This window comes from Rosa rugosa, chromosome 4, assembly GCF_958449725.1.
Source record: "Rosa rugosa chromosome 4, drRosRugo1.1, whole genome shotgun sequence".
In the NCBI taxonomy this organism is placed as follows: domain Eukaryota; kingdom Viridiplantae; phylum Streptophyta; class Magnoliopsida; order Rosales; family Rosaceae; genus Rosa; species Rosa rugosa.
In genome coordinates, this window is record NC_084823.1 from 56434934 (window position 1) to 56447363 (window position 12430).

The 12430-nt window shown below is 38.5% G+C and overlaps 2 protein-coding genes across 2 annotated transcripts; both read left to right on the forward strand.

Annotated features, from left to right (window-relative positions):
* Positions 1-1353: 1353 nt before the first annotated feature.
* LOC133741842 (LIM domain-containing protein WLIM1-like) lies at positions 1354-4014 on the forward strand. Its single transcript, XM_062169558.1, has 5 exons — positions 1354-1629; positions 2872-2968; positions 3064-3101; positions 3220-3303; positions 3500-4014. Exons 1-5 carry the CDS (start codon positions 1492-1494, stop codon positions 3707-3709), a joined length of 567 nt encoding a protein of 188 aa, XP_062025542.1. The 5' UTR covers positions 1354-1491; the 3' UTR covers positions 3710-4014.
* Positions 4015-4161: 147 nt separating this feature from the next.
* Positions 4162-7923, forward strand: LOC133741840 (uncharacterized). The gene is made up of 4 exons (XM_062169556.1): positions 4162-5112; positions 7219-7295; positions 7420-7489; positions 7599-7923. Exons 1-3 carry the CDS (start codon positions 4321-4323, stop codon positions 7469-7471), a joined length of 921 nt encoding a protein of 306 aa, XP_062025540.1. The 5' UTR covers positions 4162-4320; the 3' UTR covers positions 7472-7489; positions 7599-7923.
* Positions 7924-12430: the final 4507 nt, after the last annotated feature.

Consider the following 12430-nt stretch of genomic DNA (forward strand, 5'->3'; position numbering starts at 1 on the left):
GTATAATAAGATGTCTCCTCCTATTCATCTAATGTGCTCCAGCATTCATTCCCAAAAAAAGTTATAGAAAATATCAAGCCAAGTGGACCGCATGGTGAAACAAATGCTATGCTGTAAATAAATCTTCTTCCATGTGAATAGGTTCCACAAAGCTTTAATTTCAACAACCATGCAAGAACTATGTCGCTTCCTCAATACATCCAGTTTCGAGGTTCAAAATCATGTCCTTTCTTAGCTCGTGGTTTATTCTTCAGCGACTTATCATTGTTGATAACTGGATATTGACAAAGAGTTCACACTAGAAGTCTAAAACAACGGACCATATAGTCGAAAATTATGCTCGACTCTGTACTTGATTAGATTTGGAATATAATAAGGTCTCTGACTTTGGCTAGGGGTGAGCAAGATTTGCTGTTTCCAGATGGTCCGTGTGACTTGAGAAAGCATGGAGGTTTTGGCATCACATAATTGGAGGTTTTGGCTAACAATAAACACTAGCTATCAATTCTCAAACACTACCTAACTGGAAGTTTTCTAAATTCAAATCCATTTGGGGGTATCTTATTAGAACGTTGATGCCATGAATATGACATATATGGCATTCAGTTGCTCTGGTTTGTTTAAATGTTCTTGTAGCTTATGAAGAGCCCAAAAACCAATCAAATTAGAAGGTGAGAGCAGGTTCAGTGAACTAAAAAGTGCGCACACAATGAAGACAAACATACCTAACTCTTGAAAAGTAAAAGGAAAAAAGAAGCATAAAGAGGTGGGGTGTGGCCTGCCTTTTTGAATTTGAAGCATTATTGAATCCTGGGGGGGGGGGGGGGGGATATGCTCATTACCTGTGATAAATAATGTCAACATATTTCAAAAGTGGATCATACACCCTGGCTGACCACACCACACCACAACACAAGAATGCATAATAACTTCTCTTTGATTTGGTGTTTGGTCGTAAAACCGTTAATTCAACGACTCTCAATGCATTCGGTATCAATATTAGGCAGCGATCTCTAATTTTCCGATTGTTCTATATCGTACGTATCATAATCATAATCATGGTAACTAAAATTCTTACCATTAACGGCGGAAACACCGGATTTTCCTTTGCTGGTCAGTCTTTTTGAGGACAAGTGTCTCTGCTTAGGACACCGTGGTCATTTCAGCAGTCATGGATTGGTACGGTGGAACTACAGAACACCCATGGCCATGATAAAACCTGAGAGACTCGAATTGACCAAACTGTCCTTGGTGACGGCAGCAGACGCATTTGATTGGGCGGCCAAAGTGCTAAATATAGAGACCATTTGCATATAATTGTATTGGTCTGAGCTGTAAACCTTGGACTGAAATTGAAACAGAGACTGGAGAGAGATAAAATCTTCATCTCCTATCAGGGAAGAAAAGAAAGTTGCTTTGTTTTGTGGGTCTGAGAATATAGAGAAAAAGTCTTTGTGTGTTGTGAATTGAATTGGGTTAGGACTTTGGAGGATGGCAACATTTGCAGGGACGACCCAGAAGTGCAAGGCATGTGAGAAGACTGTGTACTTGGTTGATCAGCTCACTGCTGACAACAAAGTCTACCACAAGGCTTGTTTCAGATGCCACCACTGCAAAGGAACCCTCAAGGTCTATCTCTCTTTTTTCTCTCTTATTAAACACACATAAAGGCTCTCACTTTCACATTGATTCCATGGTTTTTGATGCTCTTTTTAATGTTTCTGATCAGTTCTGGATTGTTCCGTATATGTTTTTATTATGGGATTTGATTGGATCATGATGGATAGTTGTGTGTGAGAGATTATAATAGAATTGGGATTTTTTTTCTTTGCAACTTGTTTGGATTTTTTTTTTAAGTGGTTTTGCTTAGTCAGAAGTACTTGGCTGTTTAGTAAACATTGATCTTTGGATGTGGGCATGTAGATCTATTGGAATTGAATTGACCTGATTCGTGTATTGGCAGTGTTTTGTAAACGGTGTTCTTTTAACTGATTCATTTGTAACAATGATAATGACCGTTCGTGACATAGATACTTTACCAGCTTGTCATTTAAACGTTTGGTGGATCTTAGTCTGCTGTATGACTAAACTTGTGTTGGTCCTGTAGATTTCTTAGGATTATGAAAGCTTTTAAGGTTGTACTGTTAGATCTCTTGAAGATTAAAGCTTTTAGTCATGAGGAAGTGCTCTCCATTGGTAGAAGCGAGATTGGTTTTAGAATTATGGATTTAGTCACCATTGGTAGTTCACCGTATTTGGTAATTCTGATGAAAAACTTGTTCATTATCAAGAATTTAGAAGGGGTCAAGCCAAGGGAAAAGTTCTTTACTATACAAGAATTCAACAATAAATCTTACCGCCTTCTTGCTTTGCTTTTGTACAGAGAAGAAAAGAAACCTTCTTTTGGTGAATTCTGAGCATGACTTATTCATTTGAACTCTCTGCAATTAATGGTCGTCTATTCTGACATCTGAGCTTGTTTAAATTCTTTTCTTTCTTAGTCCCAGCTAAATTGTAAACGGAATGTTTTTAATGTTCTAAGCTCCTAGTAGAGGTAAATGGTCACCAAGGTTCTCGATCGATTTTCTGAAACTGAGTGGAGCAATTAATAGTTCAGTGTTTTTGTTTCTTCCTTTGTTATCTTATCAGATGCCGAAACCTCATTGCCACATCAAATTCTGTTGAAATCTTTGATTGATGAAATGTAATGTGAACTCCTGTAGTGATTAAACCAATATCCTTTATAATATGTCATGAGCGGAAAGAAAGAAAAACTTTACTATATTTGTCAATGTTGTAACTCACGTTTTAGTTAGTGTATTTAAGAGATATCTAATATGGTATGCTTGTTTACCACTCGTGTCTATGCAGCTTAGTAATTATTCCTCGTTTGAGGGTGTTTTATATTGCAAGCCTCACTTTGATCAGCTATTTAAGATGACTGGCAGCTTGGATAAAAGTTTTGAAGGTGATAAGCTCCTATGCTATTATATCTATCAATGCTGATATCTATTTCTGAAATTGTAATGTTATATTTATATTTTCCTTTTAATTGTGATGTAGGTAACCCGAAAACTGTGAGAGACAGGTCTGCTGATCAGGTAGGTGCCTAAATTTCCCAATTCCTTCTTTCTTCGATTAATTGACTTGTGGTACTTGTTCTGACATTTTTATAAGTATAATTCCGCTAACTCTTTCTTTTATGACCAAATTACACAGGTCAATAGCAAAGTTTCCAGTATGTTTGCTGGAACTCAAGAAAAGTGTGTTGCTTGCAAGAAAACAGTTTACCCAACTGAAAAGGTAAAATGCAACTTAACATAAATGAGCTTTTCAGGAGAAAGTCATATATAATCTTCTATTAAATCAGATTGGATTTCAATATTACTTTCCTAACTTTTCCGACAACTTCACTTGTCCTCGCACTTACAAATACCCTAGCACTATTGCGAAGTAGAGTCCTGCATTTATCTTAAATCTGATTGCTTCCTTTTTTCAGGTGGGAGTTGATGGAACATCATACCATAAGGCGTGTTTCAGGTGCACCCATGGCGGCTGTGTGATCAGTCCATCAAACTATGTAGCTCACGAGCACCGTCTCTATTGTAAGCATCACCATAACCAGCTATTCAAGCAGAAGGGAAACTTCAGCCAACTTGACAAGCATGAAGAAGCTAAAGAGGTGACTGAGAACACAGTGGCGGAGTAGCTCTCTCAAAATTTTCATACTAAGCAAGAGTCTCCAATGAAACTGTTGTAGCATACAGGAAGTGCTATCGGAGTTCTCTCTCTCTCTCTCTCTGTCTATTTAAATGTAATATGTTTCAGGTACAAAAAGAGGAATTGTTTTTTGGCATTGCTGCTAGGTGTTGAGTGTGTTTGAATGGGGGTAAACATACAGGAGCTGATGTCCAGTTTTCCAATAAACTAGTGGTAGGCCCAAATGTGTCCTATGTTTTCAGATTGACCGGATGGTTTTCATTTACAATGTCTCTTCAAGTTGTTGTGTCCTCATTTATTTATTTATTTTTATTTTTTTATTTTTTGGCAAAGGGTAGTAACATTAAAACAAACAAAAGCTGTTGACAGAGACAATAAACAAAACTGTAGTTTAAGCCAGTTAGGAGGAGACACCTCCCACTGTAGACTGGTTCATAGTTGTTGTGTCCTCATCTTAGACTAGTTATATATGTAGAAGCTTATGCCCAATGTAGCAGGATCCTCTCCCTTTCACAATTACAAAAGCTCAAGGCACTTTCCTATTAACTCTTAAAATCAAGTCCCCTCATCTTATTTGCAATATCGGAGAAAGAGCTAGAGATGGGGCAAATATACAACCTGCATCCGGCGGAGGCCGAACACCTGTTTACCTATCTCGAAATCCTCGGGGTGAGGATCCATCTTAACGTTTCTGATCAGGAAAAGGCTATCACTGCTACCGACTCCTTCTTCAAAACATTCATCGTTTGGCGTCAGCCTAGGATAATCGGTTCGATCGCCTTTGCAATCCTGAATGAACTCCTTCAATCTAAGGAGATAAACGAGGAGATTATTGAAAAAGTTATTCAGTTCTACCCGAACGTCCCGGGCGAGGCGGCGGAGGAGAAGAAGAAAAAGGAGGAGGATGAAGACGACAAGTTGACGGCGATGTTAGGGCCGGAGGCCGAGGAGGAGGAGGAGGAGACAGAGGAGATGGAGGATCTTCCAGATCCCGAGTGTGATGATTTAGATTTTCATGTAAAGTACCTGAAGAAGTGGGCCATGGAGAGGGCCCAGCAGAAGGTAAAGGAGTTAGAACCGACAGAACAAGACAGGATGGAGTTGTTGAAACATTGCACGGAAATCGGATGCAGTTTGAAACAAGACCAAGCCCAGAAGATCCTCAATATGATGATTTCTTTCTTAAGCAATTCTGAGTTTTTTACACGATTCTCACCTTACAAAACTGATAGGAGAATCTGCATCAAAAGTTTCATGGAGAAGGTCCGAGCCTATCTCGAGCGTTCTTGCATCCTGAACGACTTGGGGACGGTGTACCGCGCCATTGAGACTGTCAAGTCAATAGAAGAAGAAGAAGATTTGAAAATGGAGCGGCAGCGTGTCAGCAGGATGGTACGTACTCCACGCCAATCCTTTGCGGTTGGGAACTAGGGCTCTAGATATATTTTTATGAAAAGGCTAACGACGTTTTGAGTTAGAGTACAAAATGAAAAAAAAAATCTAATAGGAACTAATTCAAACCCTGAAGCTAATTATGAAGTAGAATTTAAGTCCATTTCATAATCAAGTTACTACTTCTTCCTGTTAATTTAGAAATTGGACTACTAGAAAGCAAATTCACAGTTTTTTTCTTTCTTTTTTGATGTCTGTCTATCCTCTGGTTTGCTTGGTACTGCATACATATAAGATCTGTTTTCCATTGCATTTTTTATGACATGTCTGTGTTGATCAATATGAGTTATGTGAGTTAAGTAACAGATTGCAGAAAGAGGAACTTTGAAGCAATAAAATTCATAAACGTGGATTATTAGGTGATGAAAAAAAAAAAAGTTATGATATAATGTATGAATTTAGTCAATTTACCACGGGAAACAGGGAAACTGTACAGAAATTTTGTTCTAAATACTTTGGGAATAGCTAGGAACTGGGTTATTACACCAGCTAGCATAAATTTTTATGTAGAAGGCTCAACAATCTACAATATACAAGTAGTGAATGGTTCACTGCTAGTATGTATGTAACATAGAAGAAAAGAAGTAAAATAGCATATTGTTCAAGACATGTATATCAGGTCTTTCACTGGTTCTCTTTTAAGAAATCTTAATATATGTATGATGAATTGGAAAAGGGTGACTTATTAGGTGATGAAGTAAGTATGAGAGAATATAGCTCTGGAGTATTAATGTAGCAGGTCCTGCTTTGGTAAATGGTAATAATGATGATCCATATGTTTTCACTTTTCAGAGTGAATAGACCATATTTGGACTGGGAAACAATCCATCAGGTCATTCTTTTGTTTTCATCGGAAACTCTAGTGATGATCACAAAAATGTTTCAAAGCAAGAAGAGGGGGAATGGTTCTGAAGCCATTATATGTTGAAGATATTGAGCTAAAGGGGGCTCTCCAGCTTGATTTTGATCCTTGCCATGTGGTTTTGTTTGATACCATATTTTATTTGACAGAACACAGACTTAACTTATTTATCTCTTTTGAGTTAATTATTTCAGTCACTTGCTGTAGATTTGTGAGATCTAGAAAGACATCGAATCCCCTTTGACCTTATCATCTCTTGCAATGGTTTTATTTTGCAAGTTGTTTGATTTTTAATTTGAGGCAGCCTTCCTGAGCTAGTTGTCGAAGCTAAATTGTTATGTCTACGCAGAAGGGTCTAGATTTTTCAATTTTAAGTCTTTGATTCACTTGCTGATGATTGTAGTCTGGAAGCTAGGTAATATGTCTTCCTTACTATATGAATAGTAGAAAAGAAGTAAATTTTAGAGGCGAACAATATACTGCTGAATGGTGCTTTTTGTTTCGGAGTGGCTGTCTGCCATAGAGCTGTCCCTTTAGATCTATAATAGGGACTCATCTTAGGGAAGGACATTGCCGAGATTGTTGTTCTGCATTCTCAGAAAGTTGTTCATGTTTGCTTACAGAGTGGTAGCATTGGGATACATATTCTTTTGTTTAGTCTATTCCGATAGAGCTAGTCTAAGCGTATGAATCATGAGGGTCTTTGTAGTCATGAGGTGTTTGTTCCTATATCATTCTTATAGACAAATTTTCATTACAGATAAGTTGGGGCTATCTTGCAGTGATAGTATGTGGGCACTTCTTGACCTGATATTGTATTTTTGATGTTCTCTTGCCTTTTATGGCGAACTGATAGTATGCAGTCATCAAGGCCCAGATTTTTGTGTTCATTGCTTTTATGTGGTTCATGAGGATGACTAATTAAGTGCCTCTTTACTCATGTTTAAACTTTTCTGAAGCACTTGCTGGTCTCTTATGGGTTTATATCTGCTCACATCGCTTTTATTCGGTGAGTGGTTCAAAAAATTCTGTAGTGTTGTGGGTATTATTCCTCTATTTGACAGGTTGTTTACAATATACTAGTTCTGCGAATGAAATTTTTCAGAATTTTGGCAACCTTATATATTGTTGCAAAATTTACGGTGTTTAGAATTTAACTGTTTCTTTTATTTTGCATGATCCAGTTAAAGAAGAATATCGTACCAACGAAAGAAGAAGGGATTGCTACCCCCATGTGCCTCTTAAAACTAGAAGAGAAAAGGTGAGTTGTTGCTTTCTCCTTCAAGCCGTAGGTTCTTTTCTGGTTGTTTCCTCTTTAATTTAAATAAAGTTGTAATATCTTTTATTCTGCATTATATGATTTCTGATTTCATTTTATGACTCAGAGAATATCTGGAACTTGACGAATCCAGAGAAGGAAAATATGTGGAATGTTAATTTCTGCCTCACACAGCCGTAAGTTCCTTGAATCACCTTATCTGGTTGTTTCCTCTGTAATTTTGTATAAATTTGGAGTCCTTCGTATTCACCTTTATATGATATCTGGTTTTCTTTTATGACTTAGAGAATCTGAAGATATGGAAACTGAAGAATGTGAGAGTGTGACAAGGTGGGGAGCTAAGAGAAAGATTGATCACCAATGAGATCTTGTTAGTTTATGGTTCAGACGTGATTTGGTTGTTTTGATAATAAGTAGTACCGTACTATGTTGGAATGGAAAGTTAGTTAGATAATGGGTGCACCTTCAGTCCCTTTCTATTTGGATCACCAGTGAGATCTTTGTTAGTTTATGGTTCAGACATGTTTTGGTTGTTCTGATAATATACAAGTACTGTACGTACTTTGCATTAATGATATTTAGGAATGGAAGCTAGCGCTTAGTTAGATAATGGGTGCGCCTTTAGTCCCTTTCTATTTGGAATATAGTTTTTATAGGCTTGAATAGTATTCTTGTGTTATTTCATCCTCATCTAAATTCTACGAACACCATCTTGTTGTAGCAGATTATAAGTGAAACATATGACACTAGGGATCTGATATCTCAGACAGATAGATCCTTACTTTGGTGAATTTTGTTCTATACTTTCTGATATGGTCAGATGCCCTCCCATCAATGTTGCTCGTCTCTTCATGAATTAGATATTAAGACTCGTGTGTTCCATCTGCTTCTGGAGCCACTCGATCATGTAGGTCTGAAATTAGCATTAAGCTAATAAGCTACTCTCTGGTTCTTATGACTTGAACATCTGTTTTTTATTGTTGGGGGGGATTGAGCAAGCTTCAGACAGTGATGCTCGGATTGAGAGCTCACTTAGAGAATATTCATCTCATGTCCATCCTTGGTCGTCGCCCGATATTTCTTGATATTTTACAATGTCTTCAAGTTGTTGTGTCCTCATCTTAGATTTCTTAGTTATATATGCAACCAATATAGAAGCTTATGGCCTTGGAAAGAGCCCAACGCTCCTACGAAGCGGGAGATGGTAAAGGGATGGTGGGAAAAAGGGTGAAAATTAAGCTAGATGTGGTAAAAGGTTTTTATTTTGTTTTGTTTCTTTATACTTTTGATTTTGATATATGAAGAAGTCTTGTATAAGTTTGTCTATTTTTCTTTTGTTGATGAATTTCTATGTCATTGTCACATATTATTAAAAATAGAGAAAATTTCAGCCCACGTCCCCAAACTATGCTGCCAATGCCAATTTGATACCCAAACTCTCAAAGGATCAATGTGATACCCAAAGACTTATATTGGCATCAACGTGATACTTCCGTCAAAAATATCTAACGGGGCCGTCTGTTTGCTGACGTGGCAAACATGAGCCCCCAAAAAAAGTGAAATGACCAATTTACCCTTTTTTTTCTTTTTATTATTATTTTTTTTCTTCTTGTTCTTCTGGGATTTTCTGGCTTCTGCTTCTTCTTCAACCTCAATCCTCTTCTTCTTCTCTATCTCTCCTCCTCCGCCCAAACCATCACCAATGCTGCCATCATCCTCTCCAATTCCTACTACAAATCCATGTTCCTGCCAAAACCTATCTCCTTCTTCTCCGCTCAACAGCTTTCCTCCTCCGCCGCCACAGCCTCAGCGTCCTCCTCCTCCACTGCTGCTGTCATGTCAGTAACAACAGATACCAGAAACTCCAATCAAAATCACAATCACAAGGCCAAAGCAACATATAACTATGAATTCATGTATACCAAAACTAAAAACAAACCCAGCATAAACCAAAAAAGCAAAACCAACCCAGATAGTAATTGAGCACAATTAGACCAAGAAAAAGACTTGGCAGCTGGTACTTGGTACCTTTGGCTTCTCCCACACACTGTCAATTGCTCGATTTGAGTGAAGAGTTGAAGCTGAAGAACGAGCTCCACTGCCTCAACAATAATGGCGAAAATCACAGAACCTCTCATCCCTGCAAATCAAACACCTCAAGCAGAAGCAGATGAACCACCGCCAGACTTCGATCCCAAAACTGATCTCCTTCTTCTGCCCCCAGTCTTCGCCGGACATCCACCTTGGCTCTCCTCCCCAGAGCCTCCTCCTTGTCGCCGACACCGCCACATTTCCTTACTTACCTGACAACGTCGTCAGCCACCAGCCACCAACCACCAATCACCTCCGCCTGCACCCAGAAAACTGCTCTGGACACCCAAAGGACGCCCATGTCTTCTTCTCCGCCAAAACCGATCTCCTTCTTCTCCACCCAGCTCTCCTCTTCCGGCGCAACCAACTGGGAATCTGGTTCGCTGCACACCAAATTCCGGCGAACCCAGCTCCACCAACCATCTTCTTTCTTCGCGGAGACCGTCACCCATTTGCTGATAGCACCTCCATTCATCAAACCCCTAGTCTTCGCCGGACATCCACCCCGGCTCTCCTCCCAGAGCCTCCTCCTTGTCACCGACACCGGGGACGATCCCTGCTGCTCCGACTGTTCTTCATAAGCCACAAACGCTTTTGATCAAAAAAAAATTCTCCATTTCAGCTGTGCTCTTTATAAACCCACAATCAATTCCCAGAAAATAACCAATTGGGATAGAAAGGAGAGAGGATCAGATATTCAGATTGGGAAAGGAAGAGAGAGAGAGAGAGCTCGATCTGTTTTTTTTTTTTTTAATAATTAGTAGAGAAAGACAATTTTACCATTGATAAAAATATCACGTGCTTGCCACGTCAGCAAACAGACGGCGCCGTCAGAGATTTTGGACTGAGGTATCACGTTGATGTCAAAATACGTCCTTGGGTATCACATTGATACTTTTGAGAGTTCGGGTATCAAATTGGCCTTGACAGCATAGTTTGGGGACGGTAGTTGAATTTTTCTCTTAAAAATAACAACTAATTATGACTATTATATACTTCTAGATCTTAGGGCTAATAAGAGGTTAATAATTTGTTTAATGAGTCAAATTCACTATGAACTCTTTTGCCCCGGTCATTTTGATACCTAACGTTAAAAAAATTATTAAAGTTATACCTAGACTCAAAATTTGCTATCAATGAGGTCCTTATGAGTACATGTGTGAGGTCCTTATGCGTTATCTTTGTGAATAGATAATGGACAATTGTATGATTATTTAGGGGAGCAATCAAATGAACCAATTTTGATATTGCAATCAAGATGATTCCGCCTTTTCACTGAACCAAACAATTTCATAGTTGATTGCCTGCAATTTCAAGCTATACCACTTGAAAACTTCATGATAAATTACGTAGGGAGATAGAGATCGAGAAGTGGGATGGATAGTGACTGTTAGTTAGAGCAACTCCAACAGCTTCCCTATAATTTCTGTATGATCTTATTTTAACATCTTTTTTTTCTCCAACTCCAACAGATTCCCTATTTTACAGCAATCTCTAAAATCTCCATATTTTTCCTTAAAATTTTAGAGATTGCTGTAAATATAGGGAATTTGGTTTTCTCTTTCCTCACTTTCCCTAAAATAGGGATACTTATAGGGAATCTGTTGGAGCAAAAGAGGCTCATTTTTCTGTAAAGTAGAGAAAAATCAAAATATGGGGAAGCTGTTAGAGTTGCTCTAATGTACATTGGCGAATGAAGTTGGAAGATGTATGTTTATGTTGGATGCTGCAATTTTTTTTTTTTTTTTTGAAATAAGGGTATAATTAATACGAAATGAATTATTAGTTGTTAAGTGTAGTAAGAGTTTTAGTACATTTAACACTGCTCTTTGTTAAAGCATAGAAAATAAGGGGAGACGAGTACGAAAATAAAGGTGCGTTATCAAAAATGAACAGCTGGAAACAAGTGTGCAGTTATTGTTCTTTGGAATTTGGGCCACGCAACTTTTTGAGGCCTGGGCTTAGCTAAAGCGGGAACTTCGGCCCTATTTTTACATGGGAAAAATGCACAGACAGTGTCTGGACACTCCGATGACTGTCAAAATGATACCTGAACTTTCAAATGTATCAAAGTGATACCTGGACTTCTAATTTGTTGTCAACGTAGTACCTATGGGGACTTTCCGTCACGGGTCTGTCAGTTCGAGTCACGTGTGACGCTCGTGACCCCCAAAAAGAGGGCTAAATGGACTTTTTACTCACATCAGTCCCAAAACTCGATGAAAACTTCGATTCCCTCCAAACCCAAGTACACTTACACACAGAAGTCGACCTAAATCATACCCGAACTCCCACTCCTCCCAAACCCAAAAGTCGACAAAAGTGAATCAACCAGGCTGGAAAGGAGTCGATTCCATTGGATTCCCGACAAAAAGTGATCGATGGCGAAGATGTGGAGGTTTTTCAGAGAATCTGGACCGAGACGCAAAGATGGTAAGTCTCACTTTCATCTCCTTCCTTGTGAGAACAGTGTCGGACCTGGTAAAAAACGTGTTTTACAGAGAATCTGAGTCCAGATTAGGGTAAACAAAGATTAGGGTTTTGATTAGCTTTTGATTAAGATGAAATGGTTTTTTAGGGTTTCGGGATTTGGGGGTGAATTTTTAAACTTCAAATTGGGAGTGGTCCATGTATTCTATTCCCTCTATTTGTCGTTTTGCATTGGAATCTTGAAGTTTGAATTTCCAGAACAGTTTTTTAATCTTCTAATTACATGAACTGCGAAATTATAGGCATTTATAGATGAGCTACTTCTGGGTTTTCTGGGTTTTCTGCCAATATGCAAGGGTTAGGCTTTAAGTATGCATTTTCGATTCGATTAGAAGTGGATTTTAAGCTTTTTGCTTTTTTATTTGGTTTTCAGTTCCAGAGGATTTATACACCATGGAAATACACCATGGTGGTTATTTTGACAAGATGCCTGATGGTAGGAAGAAGTACAAAGTAGCTAGGTTCAACAAGGATGGTGGGCGAATTTGGCTAGATGGTCTAGACCCAGATAAGATTGCATGGACAGAGTTTGGGAA